The sequence below is a fragment of the Salmo salar genome, chromosome ssa16 (genome assembly GCF_905237065.1).
Source record: "Salmo salar chromosome ssa16, Ssal_v3.1, whole genome shotgun sequence".
Taxonomy (NCBI): Eukaryota; Metazoa; Chordata; class Actinopteri; order Salmoniformes; family Salmonidae; genus Salmo; species Salmo salar.
This window is the reverse complement of record NC_059457.1, coordinates 67,355,095-67,380,475: the sequence shown is the minus strand read 5'-3', so window position 1 is coordinate 67,380,475 and position 25,381 is coordinate 67,355,095. Positions and strand designations below refer to the sequence as shown.

At 43.3% G+C, this 25,381-nt stretch overlaps 1 protein-coding gene across 11 annotated transcripts; it reads right to left on the bottom strand.

Moving 5' to 3' along the window:
* Positions 1–654: 654 nt before the first annotated feature.
* Positions 655–24,941, bottom strand: LOC106574238 (RNA-binding motif, single-stranded-interacting protein 1). 11 transcript variants are annotated; one of them, XM_045697616.1, is made up of 13 exons: positions 24,432–24,941; positions 17,590–17,741; positions 15,333–15,391; positions 15,046–15,137; positions 8,874–9,034; positions 8,655–8,734; positions 8,442–8,554; positions 7,749–7,889; positions 7,544–7,594; positions 4,119–4,220; positions 3,833–3,916; positions 3,594–3,684; positions 655–3,483 (listed from the first exon to the last, which is right to left on the bottom strand). In XM_045697616.1, the coding sequence occupies exons 1-12, from the start codon at positions 24,480–24,482 to the stop codon at positions 3,601–3,603; spliced, it is 1,170 nt and encodes a 389-aa protein (XP_045553572.1). In that variant the 5' UTR covers positions 24,483–24,941; the 3' UTR covers positions 655–3,483; positions 3,594–3,600. The 11 variants fall into 11 exon arrangements, with proteins under 11 accessions (XP_045553572.1, XP_014005435.1, XP_045553574.1 ...); XM_014149960.2 differs by having other exon boundaries at positions 3,845–3,916; positions 24,432–24,940; XM_045697618.1 differs by having other exon boundaries at positions 3,833–3,913; positions 24,432–24,940.
* Between the last annotated feature and the right edge of the window lie 440 nt (positions 24,942–25,381).

The following is a 25,381-nucleotide window of genomic DNA, read 5'->3' as shown; positions in this document are numbered from 1 at the left end:
TGTGGCACCTTCTCCCCCACACTGTCTGTGTGGGTGAACCATTTCAGATTGTCAGTGATGTGTACGCCGAGGAACTTGAAGCTTTTCACCTTCTCCATTGCGGTCCCGTCGATGTGGATGGGAGCGTGCTCCCTCTGCTGTCTCCTGAAGTCCACGATCAGCTCCTTCATTTTGTTGACGTTGAGGGAGATGTTATTTTCCTGGTACCACTCCGCCAGGGCCCTCGCCTCCCCACTGTGGGCTGTCTTGTCGTTGTTGGTAATCAGGCGTGTTGTGTCGTCTGCAAACTCGATAAATGACGCAGTCATGGGTGAACAGGGAGTGCAGGAGGGGGCTGAGCATGCACCCTTGTGGGGCACCTGTGTTCAGGATCTGCGTAGTGGAGGTGTTGTTTCCTACCTTCACCACCTGGGGACGGCCCATCAGGAAGTCCAGGACCCAGTTGCACAGGGCGGGCTTCAGACCCAGGTCCCTGAGCTGAATGATGAGCTTGGAGGGTACTATGTAAAATGACATGCTTCTTGTCATATCCTGTTCCAACCAAAACATTGCCACAATAGCTGTAACTGAAGGGGTTCAAGTTAAGATTTTGTAAACAAATACATCAAAAATAAAATATGAGACATAAATGACTAAACAAACTCACCTCATAGGGCTGATTCATGGTGGGTTTTTATTCAAATGTTTTTATAAAGGAAAGCACAAGGATAAGATTGGTAGAACAATCTGGTGAAACAATGGCTGTAACATACATAAAGAAACAAAAATACAAAATGAGCGTATTTTTCTTTTTCTAACTAATGATACCGAGCAGCATCATCACCCGGACATGTAAAACAAAAAAATCTACCTTTCTGCATAAATTACTACTATTTCATTTTATTTATTGTCATCAGCCAGTCTATATCACACAAGTGTTGGTTGAATTTGCTGTACAACTAGCCTATTGATCCAGACACAGAATTGCACTTGGTTCAGACATCGCTAGCTATGCAAGACTACAAATAGTATGGTTGCAATTTAAACTTCCATCTTTCAGACTTCTACAACCCCCTCACTGCCAACACAAAGTCCCATACAGCGAAGGTGTGTGTGTGTTTCAAGGGAAGAATAGATCAAGTCTAGCCGCCTACACTACCACGTGGTGGGTTTGCATTCCTCTTTTATTAAAAAAAATCGCCTCATTCCCCAGCCTTTTGGAACATCTGTTCGACAAGCAGCACTTTGTTTTTCATTTAAGAGACTCCAAAACTACGGCGGAGCTAAAACCATATTCTACCTGTAACAATGTTCATATCGGAAAAACACAACAAAAACAAGATTCAGCATGATACTATACTAAACAAAACAGAATGTTTCTTTATTTGAGGACAGAGTAGTAGGAGGAAGAATTGTAAAAATTGCTATTGGCCAGCTCCTGAGCTTGGCTTTGGATGCGTCCCAAATCACACCCTATTTCCTTTATAGTGCAATGCTTTTGACCCATAGAGATACATAGAGGACTCTAGTGTCCAGAAGCCTATTGGCTTGGTGGCGCCATTGAGGACTTTCCCCATTTTGAAGTAGTCAACTGGGTGGGACTTCCAATGGGTTAAAGGGATACTTCGGGATTTTGGCAATGAGGCGCTTTATCTACTTCTCCAGAGTCAAATTAATTTGTGGATACCATTTTTATGTCTCTGTGTCCAGTATCATTGAAGTTAGAGGTAGTTTCACAAGCCATTGCTAACTAGTGTTAGCGCAATGACTGGAGGTCTATGGGTATCTGCTAGCATGCTAGTAGATAAAGGGCATCACAGCCAAAATCCCGAAGTCTCCCTTTAAGGAAGGATCACATAATTCCATCCAGGTCACCACGAGGTATCAGCCAATGAATTATACTTGTGAGTAAATATTCCATAACTACAGGTGGCAGTATATCACCAACCTTATCTTTATACCTGTTCAAACAACACATTCTAGATGGCAGTGTGCACCCTTTCAGTTTGGTTACCAACTCAGAAGTAGTAGAAGAAATGTACTTCAAAATGGAGATGGCTTCAATGGAGCTGCCCGTGCTCTCACAGACGCCATAATGGGATAAATACAATGATGTGATGTCTATCTAAGTCTATGTTTTGAACATAGCCCTATGTGAAAGTAATGCACTACATAAGGAAAAGGGTGCGATTTGGTCCGCAGCTTTTGTGTTCTTCTCTGGTGAGGCGGGCTGGACCTGCAAACCCAGCCATACCAGCCCAGACAGAACTCTGAGGTAGATAAAACCAGTCACACATGACCACACATGGTCAAGATGACCATTAGCACAAAAGTGTCTATTTTCTTTAAAGACAACCCCGTCAATTTAGCGTAAAGTAAAACAGATTGTAATTTCATCATTAAAGTTAAGCATTTTCGATTAATATTACTGTATCTGTAAAGTAAAAAATAGCAGAGAAGAAAACGTAACCGCCTTGACGTTACCTCACAATGTCGAGCTTGCATTTCTTTTAATTCTATTTGTGTTTTTTTATTTCAATTGTAGGCTATATCGTCTTAATTAGGGAGATGAGATCAGTATGTGTAGCATTTGATGGAGGTCCACATCCTTGGCTGTGTGTGAAATATGACAAAGCAAGACACCTACACTGTCAAATTCTAAAGAGACCTTACTATGGACTGACAGTAGTTCTAATTAAGAGTGGCTGTTCTTTTTAATGTAGCCTGGTTAGACCAGACTGAATACTGGGATCACCATGAAGTGAAACAGTGAAACGTCAGGGAATCACTTGGGATTCTGCCAGGCTATGTAAAATGACTATTATGATGTTAGCGGAAGGCACATTATCCAACCCATCATCTATTTGGCAAAAAATCTGCTTCTTTATCAGTTCTCTATTCATAGATTGATTGACAGCTGCCAAACGGCCAATTCTACATATTTAATCTGATACAGAAAATCATGTCAGACATTAACCCTAAAAGCCTAATTGAATGATAATATCTTATAAAGACCAAAAATAAAAACCACTAACACCTCACCAAATGAACACTTTTTGCAAGCAACATTTTTTTCATCATATATCTTGGCTAATAAACTACCTATAAAACCCATTGGAAATCTCTTTTTCCTTAAGTCAACAGATTCCACAAAAAAAGAATCAATCTCATGCATCTTTTAACATCACGCTGTAGGCTACTTGTCCCATTGCATCCACTTGGAGAATCCGTGGTAAAAAATACACGTCTTTTCGTTTATCAAAATAAAACATTTTTTCCTGTTTTGAAGGGGGGAATAATTGTTGGTTTTGTCCATTTTTACACCTCTGTCTTCGTTTTACACACCATCGTATCATTGCTGTTGGTTCCATCATACACAGTTGTTTGGTTGAAGCTGTGCAAAAGAGTTCTTACTGAAGTCTGGTCTGGTCCAATTAGGAGAGGCTGTGACTGTGACATCATGAGTCAGCGCCCACAGCATCCATTACTGCTCACAGAAGTCACCTGACAACACACAACACAATCAGGATCACTACTCCTACTATTAGCAGTGCTACAGTACAATTAAAACTATCACTTCCATCTCATATAGGGACTCCTAAGGAAGCACACACCTTATCGTTACTTGCTCTGTTGACTGTAGGGAGACGAATTGTTGGACGAATCCATTTGTTGCTGTGAACCATTTTCCTGAAGAGGGAAAAACTGTGTAACTTCACATCTTAATATCTGGTATTAGCACCATCAAGTAAGTAATGGTATGGGATGTCAAAATGTATGTAAAATGGCTGAACTCATGATGAGAATTGAATGAATGAGAGGAGATCAACACAATGAGATGGCAAAGACGAACCTCGGAACTTACGGCTGTCTGTTGCATGTGGGCGTACTGAGGAATATAGGCTGCCTGGACTGCAGCGTTGGCGGAAATATACTGCTGTCACAAGGAAAACAACATTAGATTAGCTCAAATCGGGATTTAAGAAATACTGTACCCCTCAGAAGTTAGCCAACTCATTTTCACCCAATCCCAAACCACCCCCTATTCCTTAGCCTCTGTGCACTTTAGATCTGAGTTTGCATCAGGTAAAATGAGACTAACTAAATTGCACCTCCCCCTTCCCCAGAATCCCCCTCACCGCTCCACTGCTGCCCAATGAGAGATGGCCCATCTGCTGTGTCATGACAGCGGTGGGCTGCATTGTCATGGTGTGGTCCACAGAGGGCGACATTACAGCCTGCTGTAGCAGAGAGAGAGAGAGAGAGAGAGAAAGAGAGAGAGATAATAATTCTAGAATCAATACAAGGTCATCCTCATACTCAAATCCATTGAGGATCAATGGAAGGTCTACAGGTAAAAATATCTGGCTTTAAAATGATTGGAATTTGTGGTTAGGTTTAACTGTAATAACTCATTCATAACACTGATTCGGTACAGAGCTGAACAGGGACTGGTTACACTTAATTACACTAACAAGTCTAACATTTTTTTTATTTATTTTTTTATGAAACAACTAATTGACCGACATCGGTTTAACTATTTTAATTCCATTTCGTTCATTTTTTTTTGTTAGTGACCTCGATGTGCAGTTTCTGTAGAGATAAATCAGATCAAGCCTGAACTGTCCGATATAGTAGGGAGTTGTAGTTTCAAACAGGCCAATATTCTACATAGTTTAGCGAAGAAAACATGGTAATTAACTACAATGACCATAATCCATTGTGTGCCCGGTTTAAACTTGTCCGATCTGTGAGGAGCAGACATGGAGACAGAGAACAGAGAACGAGAGGGATAGAACGGAGTTGCTTCGCGAGCTTGAAAATGCAGGATCTAAGTGATTGATAGTTGGTATTCAGCAGTCATAAAAGTAGGCCTTATTTACTTTGAAGAACTACTAACATAGTGATTTTGTCAGACAGCATTGGCAGCAGCTCTATTGAGATGAGATAATGACTTGGAATAAAATAATAAAGTCATCAAATAAAATATCTTATTAAACTATAGTAATGTGAATAAATGATGGTTAATAAGTGATAAGCAGTAATGGTCAGTCACTACCATCAATAATAGTTTTATTCTGTGTTGTTACAGCATTCAACCCACATACTGCATAGTGCATTTAATGTAAAAATAAATACAAAATATATACAAATAAAACCGTGATTATTTTTGTAATAATCTAACAAGATGAAGGAAAAAGGAAACAGCACACTACTCTTGATAGTATCACTGATATTTAATAAGCTTACGTATCGGCCTCACGGCCTTCGTCAAAAGCTCTGACGAAGGCCGATACGTAAGCTTATTAAATATCAGTGATACTATCAAGAGCAGTGTGCTGTTTCCTTTTTCCTTCATCTTGTTCAACTGTTGCTGTCACGTCCTGACCAGTAAAGGAGTTATTTGTTCTTATTAGTTTGGTCAGGACGTGACAGGGGGTATTTGTTTTATGTGGTTCAGGGTGTGTTTGAGTATGTGTTCATGTAGAGGGGTATTTGATTTATTAGTCCGGGGTTTTTTGGTTAGTTCTATGTTGTTAGTTCTATGTCTGTGCTAGGGTATTGTATTTCTATGTTTAGGTATGCGGATTGGGGCCTTCAATTGGAGGCAGCTGTCTATCGTTGCCTCTGATTGAAGGTCCTATATTTAGGAGTGTGTTTGTTTTGGGAATTGTGGGAGATTGTTTCTTGTTTTGCTGTATGTCTGACGAGACTGTCTAGTTCGTTTGTTTTTTTTTTGTATACGTTGTTTGTGTTTTCCCTTCTTCACAAATAAAAAGATGAGTATACATTTTCCTGCTGCGTTTTGGTCTACACCCTACGACACCAGATGTGCGAGTGCCTTTTGAATTTTGTAATAATCTAACAAAAACTGAAACCATCTCAAAAAGCACTAATCGCTCAGCACTAACCAAGTGTAACTTGTGACTTCAAGTTAGTTTGATTAATCAGACAAGCTCAACACCCCTCAAAAATACATATTTTTTAGGCCTTAGGCTATCCGTATAAGCCAAAAGGCCTTGAGGGAATGTACCATTTCCTTGCCAAAATGGGGGGGAAACAGACACAGACACTTGTTCTACTTGAAACCATCTGCTGAGAGATGCAAATCATTCAGTCATAAGACCGTGTCTGCTGCAGGCATTTCCTGTTGGCTCCATACAGCAGTGGGAGCAGAGAACTAGAGGCCAGAGAGGCACAGACGTATCTTGGTCCCAAATTACACCCTATTCCCTCAAACTCAACTCTGGACCATTTTTCATTGTTCCCCTCTAATCAGGGACTGATTTAGACCTAGGACACCAGGTGGGTACAATTAATTATTAGGCAGAACAGAAAACCAGCAGGCTCTGGACCTAGTAGGGTAAGAGTTGAATACCCCTACCCCTTTTGACCAGAGCCCAGAGTCAGTTAGCTACAGGAAAAGAGAGCTCTCTGCTTTTGTCTCAGGCTCTGGTCAAAAGTAGTGCACTATATAGGGAATAGGGTGCAAATTCAGACGCGACCTTAATCCACCGTGTCACATCCAGATGATAAAAGGAAAAGAGCTCAAGAGCTTAAACTCACCGGGGAGGTTCCCCTTTAAATCCTAATCAAAACAATTGATTTGTTCCGCACTCACTGAATTATGAGGGAATGTTCCGGTTCCCAGAACTGGGCTCGGCTCTGTTTTGTTCTGTTCTGTTCTCTTCCCACACAGATTTTGGGGGTGTGCATTCTGCAGCGTCAGCAGAACTCGCCGATTAAAGTAACAAATTCTGTTTTTGAATCAGGGTATTTTTAACTGAGGTAACATGTCATATGTCAGCCTCTCAACATATACTATCAGTGGAATAAGATATATACAGGGGCGAAACTTTCACATTCTGAAATTGCATTTTTGTCCCCCCCATTTTTATCATTGGATTGTGATACAAAACATGACAACAGTGTGCTTTAGGACCAAGAGGACGCCTCCGAGCGGTCGTTTAGGCTGTTTGGAGAGTTTTTCAGACTGGATGAAAAAAAAAAATATGCAAAGCTGTCATGAAGGCAAAGGGTGGCTATTTGAAGAATCTCAAATATAAAATATATTTTGATTTGTTTAACACTTTTTTGGTTACTACATGATTCCATATGTGTTATTTCATAGTTTTGATGTCTTCACTATTATTCTAGAATGTAGAAAATAGTAAAATATAGAAAAACCCTTGAATGAGTAGGTGTTATAAAACTTTTGACCGGTAGTGTATATGTCCCCCCCACTTCTAAAACCAAAGTTGTGCCCCTGGATATATGTATATTTAAAAAAATCACTATGTTTTTGTATATGGGAAGTAGTCGACTAACTGTATTATTAGTCGTACGTATGAGATACGCATGGTATACATCATCCAATTAAATGTTTACTTGCAGTATGTCTGTAGTCTACATGTATAGCGCTATGAATTGAGTGAGAATTAGTTTCTTTCACTGTGTTTTTGTACCAAGGTAGGGTATTACTCCATTTGTGGCAAAATGAAGTCTGACATATTTCTAGCACTGTGTGTGTGGAGTAAGAAAGACATCATTTCATTTCTCTTACTGGGTGTTGCATGATGTAAGGCTGGTGGGCCATCCAGGAAGGATTCTGTACCTGGCACATGAAAGGGTAGGGTTAACCTCATGCCACATTCTTCATATTTACATAACATTTACATTTTAGTCATTTAGCAGGCACTCTCATCCAAAGCGACTATCATCTTTTGATCATTTATATTGAATTAACTCCAGGATAATCATGTGCCTACCTGGTAGGAGGTGACAGGAGACATGTAGGGAGACATGGCTTGCTGAGCCATCATTCTATTGGCCGTTAGGGTGTAGGGAGAGGCATAATAGCCGTTCTGCATAGCAGCTGAGGTGGGGTCGTAGGTGAGAGTCATCCCGCCCTGGTAGGACAAAACAGAACTGTCACACAAAGCCAGATCCTTATCATCTAACCGTCACATTAGCATCACAATACCAACCATTAAATCAGTACCATGATCTGTATTGGGCTATGCACTAATGCAGTGGTTCCTAAACTGTGGGGCGTGCCCCCCTGGGGTCGGCAGGGGGGGCACCGGTAGAATTGTGTAGAACTGCAGGAAATAAGCTTTAAACCTGGAAAATTCAGTCCACCAACAAGAGGTGGAAAAAATGCCCAATAGTCATACTTCAGTAAAAGTAAAGATACCTTCATAGAAAATGACTCAAGTAAAAGTAAAAGGGGGACCTGGAAGGGGGACCCGAGTGAAAAAGTTAATGAACCCCTGCTCTAATGAACTGGTCTCTCAGGATAGGATTAACACTGGGCTGGGCAAGTCAGTCAACACTAGACATGAGGTCATGCATTTATTCTTAAAATGGCCTTTATTAGTCTGGCAGGGAGAGAAAACTTGCAGTTGTGGGTCCACCCACAGAGACATCCAGACAGATGAGAAGGACAGAGAGGCACTTACAAGTCTGAGCTCTCCCTCCCGGGGCCATGTGCGACCGCTGGGGATGTATGGACTGTGGCTGTGCCTCTTCCTCTGACCATCAGCAAACTTACACAGCAGGGGCTCAGAGGGAGCTGGAGAGGGAAAAAACACATCATCCTCACCATTAGCGAAATCAAAAAGTGAGCATCACAGCCCAAAGCATGAGAGAAAATAAGAGAAAATAGACCTTACCCATAGTTCCAGGCGCCATCTTGATAAACTTCCCATTGAAGTGGGCTATGACTGAGTTACACATCTCCTTGGACTCCATCCTGAGAATAGTAGGCATAAGTCACACATGAATCAATGGGACCTAAATTAGAAAAAGTAGCAGGATTTGAACCCACAACCCTTCGAGTTACCAACATGGCCCTCTTGTCAAACTGTTTCTGAGCATTGAGATGTTCTCACCTGGCGAAGCCGACCCCTCTGCTCGCCCCGCTGTAGTCTCTGAGGACGCGGGTGGAGATGACCTGTCCAAAAGGCCTCAGCAGCCCCTCCAGCTCCTGCTCGTCTACAGACACAGGCAGGTTGGAGATGTACAGGTTGGTGGGGTCCTGCTCCTGTTGCTGCTTAGAGAGAGGGACAGAGAAATGAATAGAGAGGTATTAGGATCATTTTCCTCCAAAGAATCTATGGTAATTTGGACAGCAACACCAACTTAAAACACAATAGCATTCGAGGACAATTACATGAACATTTCACTCTGATTAAAATGATGTGTTGACACGATTTGAGTCTGTGATGATATCCAAGCCAGGATATCCAAGCCATAACAACAACAAAAAACACAACTGAACATGAGTTAGCTAGGGTTTTGTGTTGCCTTAGTGACGGTTGTGTGTTGCCTTAGTGACGGTCACGTCCAGGTCATGTGGGGTCTTCAGTCAACAACTCTGTAAGTGCGTTATCAAGGACTTGAGTTTCTATGGCCCTTGATTTGCTCGTAATGGCGACTGGTCTCTTTTTGCTATTTTCTATGCATCCTCTCCATAGATTTAACACCTGGTTCAGTTCTCCCATCTTTACCATTACGAGCTCAACAGCTAAGCAGTACAGTTATGCAGCTACCATACAGGCACACTGTGTTCTGCTGGCCTCGGCAGAAATACAGGAGCTAGCTAGACACAGGTCCCCTGAGAGAGAGAGAGAGACAGACAGAGAGAGAGAGAGAGAGAGAGAGAGAGAGAGAGAGAAGAGACAGAGAGAGAGAGAGAGAGAGAGAGAGAGAGAGAGAGAGAGAGAGAGAGAGAGAGAGAGAGAGAGAGACAGAGAGAGAGAGAGAGAGAGAGAGAGAGATAGCAGAAATGTGCTGACAGAGAGAAATATATATATGGAAAAGTGGAACTGGTGAAACTGGGAGAGGGAGGAGAGTAGTGATGTTAAAGTACTTACATCAAAAATGCATTCCTTAAGAAAATACTGTACTTTTTACTCCTTACATTTTCCTTGACACCCAAAAGTACATTTTGAATGCTTAGCAGGACAGGGAAATGGTCAAATTCACACACTTATCAACAAAACATCCCTGGTCATCCTTTCTGCCTCGGAACCTGGTGGACTCACTAAACACACATGCTTTGTTTGTAAATTATGTCTGAATGTTGGAGTGTGCCCCTGACTATCCATAAATTAAAAAAAAACAGAAAATGGTGCCGTCTGGTATGCTTAATATAAGGAATTTGAAATTACATACTTGTACTTTTACTTTTGATACTGACTAGCTGTTGTTGTTGAAGGAGCGTCCCGTCCACTAGATTATACGTTACACTGGCAGCATCGCCTGAACCTAAAAGACGTACATCGCCATCTGCCGACTGGAGGGCAACGCAGTTGAGGAACCAAACGTTTATTTTTCATTTATTTCATAAAAGTTAAATATTATATTAAGATAATTGTGTAGTTTGAGTTTGAGTATTATCGAGGTGTGCTAGCCAGCCGCGACGCGGCGCCAGACTTACTCAACACACCTAGTCATCATTAACCCACTGCCAGCTAGCCAACCGTTACCGACTAGCAGCGCTGTAGTTACTAATACTTTACAATGGAACGATTTGACTAGTGCAGTGTTACCTAGCTAGCTACCTAGTTGTCTTTGTCATAGCTTGATAATTGTTAATTGATAATTGTTAGCTAGCCAGCCATCGAGGTTAGCTAGCCAGCTATTTCCGTCCCCCGCGACGGCATTTTTCCTAACCTAGCCAACTATTACCGACGAGCAGCATTGTTGAAACTAAATACACTACAAGGAACGTCTTGATTAGTGTTATGTTAGCTAGCTAGCTACAAAGTTGCTTTGTATCATGACAAGGTGTAGTACTGAAACTACCGAGGTTACCTAGCCAGCTACACGTTCAAAGTCAACAACGCAGCCACTGCTAGCTAGCCTACTCCACCAGCCAGCAGTACTGTATCATTTTAGTCAATAACATTTTTGCAACGTAAGCTTAACTTCCTGAACATTCGAGACGTGTAGTCCACTTGTCACTCCAATCTCATTTACATTAGCGTAGCCTCTTCTGTAGCTTGTCTACTATGTGTCTGCCTATCCCTGTTCTCTCTCCTCTGCACAGGCCATACAAACGCTCCACACCGCGTGGCCGCTGCCACTCTAACCTGGTGGTCCCAGCGCGCACGACCCACGTGGAGTTCCAGGTCTCCGGCAGCCTCTGGAACTGCCGGTCTGCGGCCAACAAGGCTGAGTTCATCTCAGCCTATGCTACCCTCCAGTCCCTAGACTTCCTGGCGCTGACGGAAACATGGATCACCACAGATAACACTGCTACTCCTACTGCTCTCTCCTCGTCTGACTACGTGTTCTCGCATACCCCTAGAGCATCGAGCCAGCGGGGTGGTGGCACTGGAATCCTCATCTCTCCCAAGTGGACATTCTCTCTTTCTCCCCTGACCCATCTGTCTATCTCCTCATTTGAATTCCATGCTGTCACAGTTACCAGCCCTTTCAAGCTTAACATCCTTATCATTTATCGCCCTCCAGGTTCCCTTGGAGAGTTCATCAATGAGCTTGACGCTTTGATAAGTTCCTTTCCTGAGGATGGCTCACCTCTCACAGTTCTGGGTGACTTTAACCTCCCCACGTCTACCTTCGACTCATTCCTCTCTGCCTCCTTCTTTCCACTCCTCTCCTCTTTCGACCTCACCCTCTCACCTTCCCCCCCTACTCACAAGGCAGGCAATACGCTTGACCTCATCTTTACTAGATGCTGTTCTTCCACTAATCTCATTGCAACTCCCCTCCAAGTCTCCGACCACTACCTTGTATCCTTTTCCCTCTCGCTCTCATCCAACACTTCTCACTCTCCCCCTACTCGGATGGTATTGCGCCGTCCCAACCTTCGCTCTCTCTCTCCCGCTACTCTCTCCTCTTCCATCCTATCATCTCTTCCCTCTGCTCAAACCTTCTCCAACCTATCTCCTGATTCTGCCTCCTCAACCCTCCTCTCCTCCCTCTCTGCATCCTTTGATTTCCTCTGTCCCCTATCCTCCAGGCCGGCTCGGTCCTCCCCTCCTGCTCCGTGGCTCGACGACTCACTGCGAGCTCACAGAACAGGGCTCCGGGCAGCCGAGCGGAAATGGAGGAAAACTCGCCTCCCCTGCGGACCTGGCATCCTTTCACTCCCTCCTCTCTACATTTTCCTCTTCTGTCTCTGCTGCTAAAGCCACTTTCTACCACTCTAAACTCCAAGCATCTGCCTCCAACCCTAGGAAGCTCTTTGCTACCTTCTCCTCCCTCCTGAATCCTCCTCCCCCTCCCCCCTCCTCCCTCTCTGCGGATGACTTCGTCAACCATTTTGAAAAGAAGGTTGATGACATCCGATCCTCGTTGCTAAGTCAAACGACACTGCTGGTCCTGCTCACACTGCCCTACCCTGTGCTTTGACCTCTTTCTCCCCTCTCTCTCCAGATGAAATCTCGCGTCTTGTGACGGCCGGCCGCCCAACAACCTGCCCACTTGACCCTATCCCCTCCTCTCTTCTCCAGACCATTTCCGGAGACCTTCTCCCCTACCTCACCTCGCTCATCAACGCATCCTTGACCGCTGGCTACGTCCCTTCCGTCTTCAAGAGAGCGAGAGTTGCACCCCCTTCTGAAAAAACCTACACTCGATCCCTCCGATGTCAACAACTACAGACCAGTATCCCTTCTTTCCTTTCTCTCCAAAACTCTTGAACGCGCCGTCCTTGGCCAGCTCTCTTGCTATCTCTCTCAGAATGACCTTCTTGATCCTAATCAGTCAGGTTTCAAGACTGGGCATTCAACTGAGACTGCTCTTCTCTGTGTCACGGAGGCTCTCCGCACTGCTAAAGCTAACTCTCTCTCCTCTGCTCTCATCCTTCTAGACCTATCTGCTGCCTTTGATACCGTGAACCATCAGATCCTCCTCTCCACCCTCTCCGAGCTGGGCATCTCCGGCACCGCGCACGCTTGGATTGCGTCCTACCTGACAGGTCGCTCCTACCAGGTGGCGTGGCGAGAATCTGTCTCCGCCTCACGTGCTCTCACCACTGGTGTCCCCCAGGGCTCTGTTCTTGGCCCACTCCTATTCTCGCTATACACCAAGTCACTTGGCTCTGTCATATCCTCACATGGTCTCTCATATCATTGCTATGCAGATGACACACAATTAATCTTCTCCTTTCCCCCTTCTGACAACCAGGTGGCGAATCGCATCTCTGCATGTCTGGCAGACATATCAGTGTGGATGACGGATCACCACCTCAAGCTGAACCTCGGCAAGACGGTGCTGCTCTTCCTCCCGGGGAAGGACTGCCCGTTCCATGATCTCGCCATCACGGTTGACAACTCCCTTGTGTCCTCCTCCCAGAGTGCTAAGAGCCTTGGCGTGACCCTGGACAACACCCTGTCGTTCTCCACCAACATCAAGGCGGTGACCCGATCCTGTAGGTTCATGCTCTACAACATTCGCAGAGTACGACCCTGCCTCACACAGGAAGCGGCGCAGGTCCTAATCCAGGCACTTGTCATCTCCCGTCTGGATTATTGCAACTCGCTGTTGGCTGGGCTCCCTGCCTGTGCCATTAAACCCCTACAACTCATCCAGAACGCCGCAGCCCGTCTGGTGTTCAACCTTCCCAAGTTCTCTCACGTCACCCCGCTCCTCCGCTCTCTCCACTGGCTTCCAGTCGAAGCTCGCATCCGCTACAAGACCATGGTGCTTGCCTACGGAGCTGTGAGGGGAACGGCACCTCCGTACCTTCAGGCTCTGATCAGGCCCTACACCCAAACAAGGGCACTCCGTTCATCCACCTCTGGCCTGCTCGCCTCCCTACCTCTGAGGAAGCACAGTTCCCGCTCAGCCCAGTCAAAACTGTTCGCTGCTCTGGCACCCCAATGGTGGAACAAGCTCCCTCACGACGCCAGGACAGCGGAGTCAATCACCACCTTCCGGAGACACCTGAAACCCCACCTCTTCAAGGAATACCTGGGATAGGATAAAGTAATCCTTCTAACCCCCCCCTTAAAAGATTTAGATGCACTATTGTAAAGTGGTTGTTCCACTGGATATTATAGGTGAATGCACCAATTTGTAAGTCGCTCTGGATAAGAGCGTCTGCTAAATGACTAAAATGTAAATGTAAATGTAAGTATATTTTAGCAATTACATTAACTTTTGATACTTCAGTATATTCTAAACCAAATACATGTAGACTTTTACTCAAGTAGAATTTTACCGGGTGACTTTCACTTTTACTTCAGTCATTTTCTATTAAGGTATCTTTACTTTTACTCAAGTATGACAATTGGGTACTTTTTCCACCACTGGAGAAGAGGAGTTGTTCAAATCATAGGTTGAGGCTGAAAAAAAGACCACCCTATTTCACCAAAGAAGTATTCAAACTAATAAGCATAACATCAGTAATTGGACATGGAACGTTAGCATACATGCTAACTCATAACACAGCATAAAATGCTAACCTGGGACTATCCTAACCCAGAGCACATTAATTAGTAGTTGCTGTGCTACGAGACAGTCATAATATTTGCATAGCAGCAGAAAGCTGTCCGTCCTGTTCTGTGCGTGCATGTGGACTGACTGTTTTTTGGCAGCGAGCATGAGAGGGAAGGGAGGACATCTGGCTTCATTTGAGAACGTGAATGGGGTCACCGCCTGAACAGCCATGTGGGGTCATGTGACTGACTCTGCTGCTCTGCTTTACACACACACACAAACATACACACACACACACACACACACACACACACACACACACACACACACACACACACACAAATGCACGTACATGTACATTGCACACACACACACACACACACACACACACACACACACACACACACACACACACACACACACACACACACACACACACACACACACAGTCTACTGCTCCAAATAATCTGTCATTGTAACTTACAAAACAGAGAAATGGAATGGAACATTAGCATAATATGCTAACTCATAACACAGCATAAAATGCTAACCAGGACTATCCTATCCCAGAGCACACAAATTAGTAGTTGCTGTGCTACGAGACAGACAGTTTGTTGTTCTGCTACCAGAAGAACACAGAGTTCCTCTCACCTTAGCCATCTGGGCTTGTATCCCACTGGTCTTTAGGGCATGGACCGTCTTCTGGGCTGCTGCAGGGCTGTCAAAGTCCACAAACCCATACCCTGGGGTTGGAGGAGCACAGAAACAACCGTCATATACAGTACTACAACTTGATATTAGTTCGCTTTACATTACATTGCAAATGCATTTGCTTAGTAGCACACCAGTGTGTGATACTATCTGACAACCGTAAAATGTATCATTTGTTTCGATAAATTGGAGAAAAGGAGATAAATATTAGAATACGTGATACTGACCTTTACATTTGTTAGTTGTTTTATCGAGGATAGCCTTTGCCGATACGATCTTGCCGTATCTATGAACACAAGAAGAATCAAATGTTAATAACAGGATGTTGCTCTCTTATCCTTTAATTGCATTGATTAACACTACAATATGCATACGTTATTGTTTTAAAGGTCAAACTATATTTCAATCTACCGATCCTCTCTTATTTGGTACAGTATGTGTTATGAAGGTTCAATGGTTAAAGCTGGTTGAAATGATGTCAATACAATCAGTTTACAACCCAAATATGGCTGTAGTTACGTCATTTCAACCATTTCAACCACTATTTTACCTTCAAATATATGAATTCCTAAAAAAAAAATACTGTATGCCCTATATCACAGACAGAGTGTCACTCTACTGCTAAACTTCTACAACAAGGTCCGGGAGTCAGAACGCTAGGCTTGCACAAGAATGCATGACATCATCGCTGAGAAAAAAGGCAGCAATTTAAGCCGGGTGAGGCAACCGGGTTGTGAGTCTTGGAGGGAACATACTGAGCCTTATGACCACACAGCACACCATGTTATTTCATTTAGACTCATTTAAGAGAATCAATTCATTATTGTATCTTTAACCACATTGTGTCTTTAACCCGAATTAAACCCTCATACTAACTGGCATACTAAAAGGCACTTCTGCCCAAGTCACTGAACGAGGTCAATAATTACAACAGACTGAAGACAAGAGGTTAATGCAATCCATGCGAACACACATAGCAGTATTTACACAGTAGCATACAAATATATGTATAAAATTCGGAAAGCTTTGGGCACTGTAAAAATAACAAATTGACTCCCCACAAAAGGGACTTAGCTACAAACATCCATAATATGTCAAATATGTGTGGTGGGATGTAGAAATATAAAGAGAAAACAAACACTGCTATAACCGCCTACATTATGTCAAAGAGCAGCCTAACTCTAGTCCAAAGACTAAACAGCAGATGCCTAGCATAGCCTAGCCTAACTATTTGTTCATGTCAACACTCCATGTCACAGTACTTGAAAAACAGCCTGTGTCATAAACTATGCTCAAACTCAGACAGAAATACCCGAGTTGAAATGATGCCAAGCCGTTTTGCGGAACTGGTATTTTAAGGACGTGCATCATGCTTTGGTTGAACTAAACGCTTGAACTAAATTAGCCTGGTTGCAATGAAAGGCTCTTTCATTTCTGCTTTGTGCCAGCGAGCAGGCGACCACCGTTGGGAGCAAAACACAAGTGAACAACACAGCAACAGCGGCTGTTGCCCCTGGTAACATGGTTGAATGCTTCGCTCCATATGCTTGTGGTCCAGCAGAGGCCAGAGGCACACAGAGACAAACCCAACCAAACATGACAATTGCTGCATTCACCAATCCCAATACTGTAGAAAACAGTCACGTTCCCTAATCTCTCGTCTCTACAGATACAGTATCATGTAAACACAGTTCCCATGGTTTAGGTGGTTGGAAGGGTGCTAGCTAGTGGCCTCTATGCTTGGTTCATGCATAGTCCACATGAATATGGTATTGGCATATATAGTTGGAGCAAGCTGTTCTAATTCATCATAATAATGTGTGTAAGTCAGTCAGTGCTTGTGTAGACTTGTGTGTGTGTGTGCTTTCATGTTTGTACATGTGCTTGTGTGTATGTGTGTGTGTGTGTGTGTGTGTGTGTGTGTGTGTGTGTGTGTGTGTGTGTGTGTGTGTGTGTGTGTGTGTGTGTGTGTGTGTGTGTGCGTGCGCTTTCATGTTTATACACACGTGTGTATGCCTACGTGTGTGTGTGTGCGTGCGCTTTCATGTTTATACACACGTGTGTATGCCTACGTGTGTGTGTGCGTGTGCGTGTGCGCGTGCGTGGCGTGCTTTCATGTTTATACACACGTGTGTATGCCTACGAGTGTGTGTGTGTGTGTGTGTGTGTGTGTGTGTGTGTGTGTGTGTGTGTGTGTGTGTGTGCGTGCGCTTTCATGTTTATACACACGTGTGTATGCCTACGTGTGTGTGTGTATGTGCGTGCGCTTTCATGTTTATACACACGTGTGTATGCCTACGTGTGTGTGTGTGTGTGCGTGTGCGTGTGCGCGTGCGTGGCGTGCTTTCATGTTTATACACACGTGTGTATGCCTACGAGTGTGTGTGTGTGTGTGTGTGTGTGTGTGTGTGTGTGTGTGTGTGTGTGTGTGTGTGTGTGTGTGTGTGTGTGTGTGTGTGTGTGTGTGTACTGTGCAGTACTCACGGCTGGCAGAGCTTGACCAGGTCCAGGTCAGTGGTTGCTGGAGGCAGGCCGCGGATGTACAGGTTCGTTTTGCTGAGCTGGTCCCATCCTGTGGTGCTGCTGTTGCTGCTGGTACTCACCGTGCTGGGGCTGGCTGGAGCCATGGGGTACGACTGCAAGGAAGAGACAAGACACTGTCAGGTACACAGTAAACACACGGTCACTCTGTTGTTCTCCGTCAATAGCGGTGTTTGTGCCTCAACCAGTTACGACGAGTTTCAACTCAGACACATTTGTAGTTATATGGTATTTACACAGGAGAGAGACAAGAGAGGACATCAGGCACACACAATGTCACTGACTTAACACACACACCGGTAAGCAGGCAAAAACACACACATATATGCACGCAGACAAAGACACACCCACACACAGACACACACACCCTCACGTACACAGACACACAGACACATACAGAGACAAATTGGTGTCCCTTGCCTACGGAAATATGAAACATGGCCTCCAGTGGCCTTTGTGCCACACCCAGAAAATACATCTTGGAATCTAGGAAATCCCCCCTCCCCAACAGCACACAACAGCCTCAGTGGATTCCTGAACACACAACAGTCTACCGTCATGTCAATTCCTGGCAGGAAACGTACACAGCATCATGATGTTTTTCATGCTTTTACTCGAGATGAGACGCAGGTAGCTGGCACTTCAGCGATAAGACCCACGGCACACTGAGCACAGACTGTCAACAAGGCTCGGATATATACCTGGCTTCCCCTTCCTGACACGCAAGGCAAAACAAGCCAGTCTGTAGTATAACTGAATCAACCTAAGCTTATGACATGACAGGCTGGCGTGCCATTCTTAGCTGGTGACGTAAGACTGAGATTCTATTTCACATAGACTATAAACACATCACGATGTGTTTTTTTTTCAAGTACAGTCTATGCCATCTTATCGAGTCATTTCCCATCTGGTTTTGTACAGACAAACCATGATGACATTCTAATGTGTATTGGCATATAATGTGTGAGTGCAGCAGGGAGATAGCAAGGTTGTATGTGTGTGCATTATTTGACTCATGCCCTAATCAACTGACTTACCACTGTGAGTTACACACAGTCACATATTAGGTCAATGCATATCACTGTAGCTCCAACACTAACGCGAGGGCATCAGTGGTGGAAAAAGTACCCAATTGTCATACTTGAGTAAAAGTAAAGATACCTTCATAGAAAATGACTCAAGTAAAAGTGAAAGTCACCCAGTAAAATACTACTTGAGTAAAAGTCTACATGTATTTGGTTTTAAATATACTTAAGTATCAAAAAGTAAATGTAATTGCTAAAATATACTTAAGTGTCAAAAGTAAATCATTTCAAATTCCTTATATTAAGCAAACCAGACAGCACAATTTTCTTGTTTTAAAAATGTACAGATAGATACAAATGAAGCATGTGTGTTTAGTGAGTCCGTCAGATCAGAGGCAGTAGGGATGACCAAGGATGTTCTCTTGGTAAGTGTGTGATTGGACCATTTTCCTGTCCTGCTAAGCATTCAAAATGTAACGAGTACTTTTGGGTGTCAGGGAAAATGTATTGTGTAAAAAGTACATTATTTTCTTTAGGAATGTAGTGAAGTAAAAGTAGTCAAAAATATAACTAGTAAAGTACAGATATAGCAAAACAAAACTACTTAAGTAGTACTTTAATGTATTTTTACTTAAGTACTTTACACCACTGGAGAGCATATAGTAGTTGACAGCACCAGTCACGCTACACGGCCCTGCTACAACTGACAGTAGTGGTGAGATTGTGTAATCTGCTGAGCTTGTGCATCAGCTATTCATCTGTGAAGAGCACACTTCTCCAGCGTGCCAGTGGCCATCGGTTATGACGCTAAACTGCATTTAGTTCAAGACCCTGGTGAGGACGATGAGCATGCAGATGAGCTTCCCTGAGACGGTTTCTGACAGTTTGTGCAGAAATTCTTCAATTGTGAAAACCCACGGTTTCATCAGCTGTCTGGATGGTTGGTCTCAGTCGATCCCGCAGGTGAAGAAGCCGGATGTGGAGGCCCTGGGCTGGCGTGGTTACACGTGGTCTGCGGTTGTGAGGCCGGTTGGACGTACTGCCAAATTCTCGAAAACAACGTTGGAGGCGGCATATGGTAGAGAAATTAACATTCAATTATCTGGCAACAGCCCTGGTGGACATTCTTGCAGTCAGCATGCCAACTGCACACTCCCTCAGAACTTGAGCCATTTTTAGCATGTTGTTGTGTGACGAAATTGCACATTTTAGAGTGGCCTTTTATTGTCCCCAGTACAAGATGCACCTGTGTAATGATCATGCTGTTTAATTGGCTTCTTGATATGCCACACCTGTAAAATCGATGGATTATCTTTGCAAAGAAGAAATGCTCACTAAAAGTGATGTAAACAAATTTGTGCACATTTTTGAGAAATTAGATTTTTGTGCGTATGGAACATTTCTGGGATATTTTACTTCAGCTCATGATACATGGGACCAACACTTTACATGTTGCGTTTATATTTTTTGCTCAGTGTTATATACCGTAAATTCCGGACTATAAGCCACAACTTTTTTCCCAGGCTTTGAACCTCGCGGCTTAAACAATGACGCGGCTAATATATGGATTTTTCCCGCTTTCAAATTTTTTTTCTCCAAAAAACACATTCTGTGACGTGCTCAGTTTTTGGGCGGCATGAAGCTTTCATTAGACCAATGAAATTGCCGAACGGGTTAAGGTCAAACAACTTTTTTGTTTACTGTTTAGATTAAATTGAGCGCTCTCAAACTTCCCATCATTCTGATTACGGTAGTCATTTTGTCACCCTCATCATGGCAAAGACACGGAGAAATGCATATGATGCAGCTTTCAAGTTGAAGGCGATTGATCTGGCTGTTGGAAAAGGAAATAGAGCTGCTGCAGGGGAGCTTGGTCTTAATGAGTCGATGATACGACGTTTGAAACAGCAGCGTGAGGAATTGACTCAGTGCAAAAAGACAACTAAAGCTTACTGCAAATGTTTTATTTTTTGTTACAAGCCGTGTTTCGTTAAAGCCTATTTATTTTTGTTGCAAGCCGTGTTTCATTAAAGCCTATTTATTTTTGTTACAAGCCGTGTTTCGTTAAAGCCTGTGTAAAGTTAATTTGTTTCAATGTACCGGTAGGCACCTGCGGCTTCTAGACATGTGCGGCTTATTTATGTTCAAAATAATACTTTTTTTTTTAATTCAGTGAATTCTTATATTCAGGTGCGCTTAATAGTCCGGAAATTATGGTACACAGTGCCGTGAAAAAGTATGTGCCCCTTTTCTGATTTTCTCTATTTCTGTATATTTTTGATACCGAATGTTATCAGATCGTCAACCAAAACCTAATATTAGATAAAGGGAACCAGATTTTACAAATAACAAAATCTATATTTATTTTATTTATTTAATTAACACAGTTGCAGTATGCAACACCCAATGATTCCCCTGTGTGAAAAAGTAATTGCCCCTTACACTCAATAACTGGTTGTGCCACCTTTAGCTGCAATGACTGCAACCAAATGCTTCCTGTAGTTGTCGATCTGTCTCTCACATCACTGTGGAGGAATTTTGGCCCACTCTTGCATGCAGAACTGCTTTAACTCAAGGATATGTGGGTTTTTAAGCATGAAATGTTTGTTTCAAGTCCTGCCATAACATCTCAATTTGGGATAAGGTTTGGACTTTGACTAGGCCATTCCAAAACTTCAAATGTGTTGCTTTTTAACCATTTTCATGTAGACTTGATTGTGTGATTTGGATTATTGTCTTGCTGCATGACCCAGCTACGCTTCAGCTTCAGCTCACAGACGGATGGCCTGACATTCTCCTGTAGAATTCTCTGATACAGAGCAGAATTCATGGTTACTTCTATTAAGGAAAGTTGTCCAGGTCCTGAGGCAGCAAAGCATTCCCAAACCATAACACGACAGCCACCATGCTTGACCGTTGGTATGAGGTTCTTACTGTAGAATGCAGTGTTAGGTTTAACCAGTGATAATTGGACCCATCTCATCCAAAAAGTTGACTCAAGCTTGCCAAAAAGCACCTGGATGATCATCAAGACTCTCGGAAGAATGTCCTATGGACAGATTATTTAAAAGTCTAACTTTTTTGGACGACATGGGTCCCATTATGCCTGGTGAAAAGACATTCAGCACTACTGTTCTTTCTAGAATTTTCTAGCATGGAGTTTTTCCATTTCACCAAGCTCCAGAATGTCGGCAGTGAAATATAATGAGATGAATAGGGGTAGGAGTTTTTCCTAGTCACATGGTCAGGAACAAATCCTCACCCTGGTTCTATGCATTGCAGAATGCACTATAGGCTATTATAATAATGGGTGCTTATATTTGTCCTTATATGTGTGAATTGGAAATGTGTTTTTTGCATATCCCAACTCCCCCATTATTCACAGCAATTAGGGTTAAGTGCCTTGCTCAAGGGAACAATAACAGACTTGTCACACTTTCAGGTCAGGGATTCAAACTAGCAACCTTTTGGTTACTGACCCAATGCTCTAACCATTAGCCTACCTGCCGCTAGGCTATTTCCCTGGTGACATTCTTGCGTGGGGTGCTGTCTACACTCCTTCCATCACGGTTCCTTCCTAGTACTACAGTCTGGTCTGGTGTGTCAGTGGGAACCTACCACACATTCTCTGAGGCAAACCAGAGCCCTCCTCTGCAAGGCATTTCCTTCCTCTTACTCATTAAAATAGCTCCAACCCCGCAAAAGCCACTCTAGGAAAATCTAGAATGGCATGCGGCAGACCAATTCATCTGTGAATTAAGAAATAACATGTTCTGCCTTCCACCATTTGAAAACATATTTACCAAAACAAAATGGTGAGCTAAATTACATTAAGATGGCCACCACATTGAATTAGGGCTAGGGCTACTGATATCGTTTTAGTTGGAGATATCCTAAGTCTACCCACAGAATGCACACATAATCACCTCCATTTTGTGGACTAGAATCTTTGACGAAGCAAAGAATGAAGAACCATTGCATAACTAATTCAGATTAACAACAGATGATTATGCCTATGGATATCTTTACGGGAGGAGATATACTAAGCCTACCGACAGAATCTACACACAATCACCTCTTGTGGACTAGATGGTTGAATCAGCAGCCCGGTCTCATAGACTAGACGTAACATAGTACATCACTGGGGCTAAGCTTCCTGCCATCCAGGACCTATATAATAGGCGGTGTCAGAGGAAGACACAAAAACTTGTCAAAGACTCCAGTCACCCAAGTCATAATGTTCTCTCTGCTACCGCACGGCAAGCGGTACCGGAGTGCAAAGTCTACGTCCAAAAAGGTCCTTAACAGCTTCTACCCCCAAGCCATACTGTAAGACTGCTGAACAATTAATCAAATGGCCACCTGGACTATTTACATTGCCCCCCCTTTGTTTCTACACTGCTGCTACTCGCTGTTTATTATCTATGCATAGTCACTTCACCCCCACCTACATGTACAGATTACCTCAACTAGCCTGTACCCCCGCACATTGACTTGGTACTGGATCATTAGGCCTATTGGAATCATTCAGGGCGGATATAGCTACAAATCGCAATCACCTCCATCTTGTTGACTAAGTGGCTGAATCAGTGGTGAACTACAACAGAGCAGTGGTACAGAACCACTGCATAAGTAGCTACACCTGAAAAGGCTCATTATAGATGCATGAACACCCATGTTCACTCCAGCACACTGACCCACATTAGGCAGAAGCTGAGCACGCCACTCACTAGAAGGCCTACTGGGCCGAACTAACTCAGGTGGTGGAGCAGGGCCTACTGTATCACTAGTCGGCCTATACAGAGCATGTTCTGTTCTAACAATACCAACAAGGAATCTAAGATGTAATAGACCTACAGTGCCTTCTGTAGCTATGCATCATCATAACTATTCTATTCTATATTACTCTGTTCTATTCTATTGCTATTCTATTCAATCCTGAAAGGAATCGAACAAATGGGACATATGCACTACAATTTAAATGCCATACATTTGTGTGACCTGCGTGGCCTATTTTCATGAAAAACATGCTGAAGAAATAATGTATTTCTCCTCCAAGACTTGGGGATGTAGAGATATAATATCGTAGGTCTACATTTCAAAAACTGGGGAAATAAAACGGCGTATGGTCAGTGTATAGGTGATTCTTCTTGTGAACATTATAGCAATGTTATTATAGCAGTAGGCCTAACAAATGTTCAGCATCTAAACCTGGGTTACCTGGACCATACGGAGGGTCTCTCTCTCTCTCTCTCTCTCTCTCCCTCTTCCTCTGTCCTCCAGTCAATTAATGCGTAATTACATCATACATCATATAGGCCTATTCCTTCATCAGTTACGTTCTGAATGGGCAATTCGATGCGTATCTGAATGTTAAAAATGTTATCTTATTTAGGGAATCAATCTATTTGGATGACAGTTGTTATAAGCCATTAGGGCCTAATACAATAAAAGCTGCTAGATAGGCAATTCTGTAATGCTAATTCAAGGACAAAGCCGATAATATAAAATGGACACTAATGCACAGAACATACTTGACCAAAATGTAGTGTAGCGAGCTACGGACAGTCACACTACATCACTTTGCAACCTGACTGTCGGTGAGCGGTGTTATAACACTATAATAACGACTGTCGCTTCTCGTGACCGTGTTAACTGAGGTGATAAGACAGCTGGGCCGTACGCACATTCGAATTGGATGGGTTCAAGGGACTTATGGCACCGTTTTGGACCATCCCAGCCAGGGCTTTTTTGGCCTACCTGCTTCCGATATGTGCTCTTCAACGGGTTGGCAGTATTTGCAAAGATCATTCTGGATAGTCTATTCCAGTTATTCCGAGACAAAAAGCTTGTTTCCCCAAAAAATAAAGCTACATGCAGACCCGTTTATTAAAATCCAGTGGGTTTATTTGGAAAAAATCCGCATATCGACCGGGTTAGAAATAAACTCCGATATTTCCGTTTTCGATCCTGATTCAATTTTCCTTGTCGCGTTGTCACATCTGTAGGCTACCTGACATAGGCTACACTGCGTAGGTTATATGGTTTAATCCCACCAAAGTGTCGTCCAACCCAGGCATCAAAACTCATTTCAGTTCATTGATCTACGACGTCCTGCTGACCACTCCTGAGTCCCACCTACTACAGACCAAACCATTGCGCATACAATAGAGGTGCGTTTCAAGATATAATCAAATAACCTTGTTATTGAGTACGGTTAGTATTAATATTCTGAACACAAAACACGTTTAAATGTTTGACAATCAACATATAACTAGTCACTACCACGAAAGATACATGTAATACGCAAATTAATACATTGTATCAATTTGTCGTTCCCCATACCCCGCGTTTTGTTGACGCCCACACATACCATACATTCTTTACCCCCTCCCCCATTGACTCCCTTCCCCTCCCGGAGTCCAATGGTTAAAGCGAGAGATGAGAATTGACAGGTCAGGATGTAAAGGATAGGCGGTTCAGTTAGATAAGCAAAATACTGTAACATGTCATTGGTTTGTGCCTCACCAACATGAATAGTCAAGACAAGGCCGTGCGTGTCTAGGGTGTTTTTACAAAGGGACAGGGATAGACATAGGAAGGATATAGGTTAGAAATTGTGATCTATTGTAGGCTATTTCCTCCAGCTCCTGTGACGATGTAGACCTAAGGACGGTGGGAGTAGAAACTAAATATAGACTGATCTATGA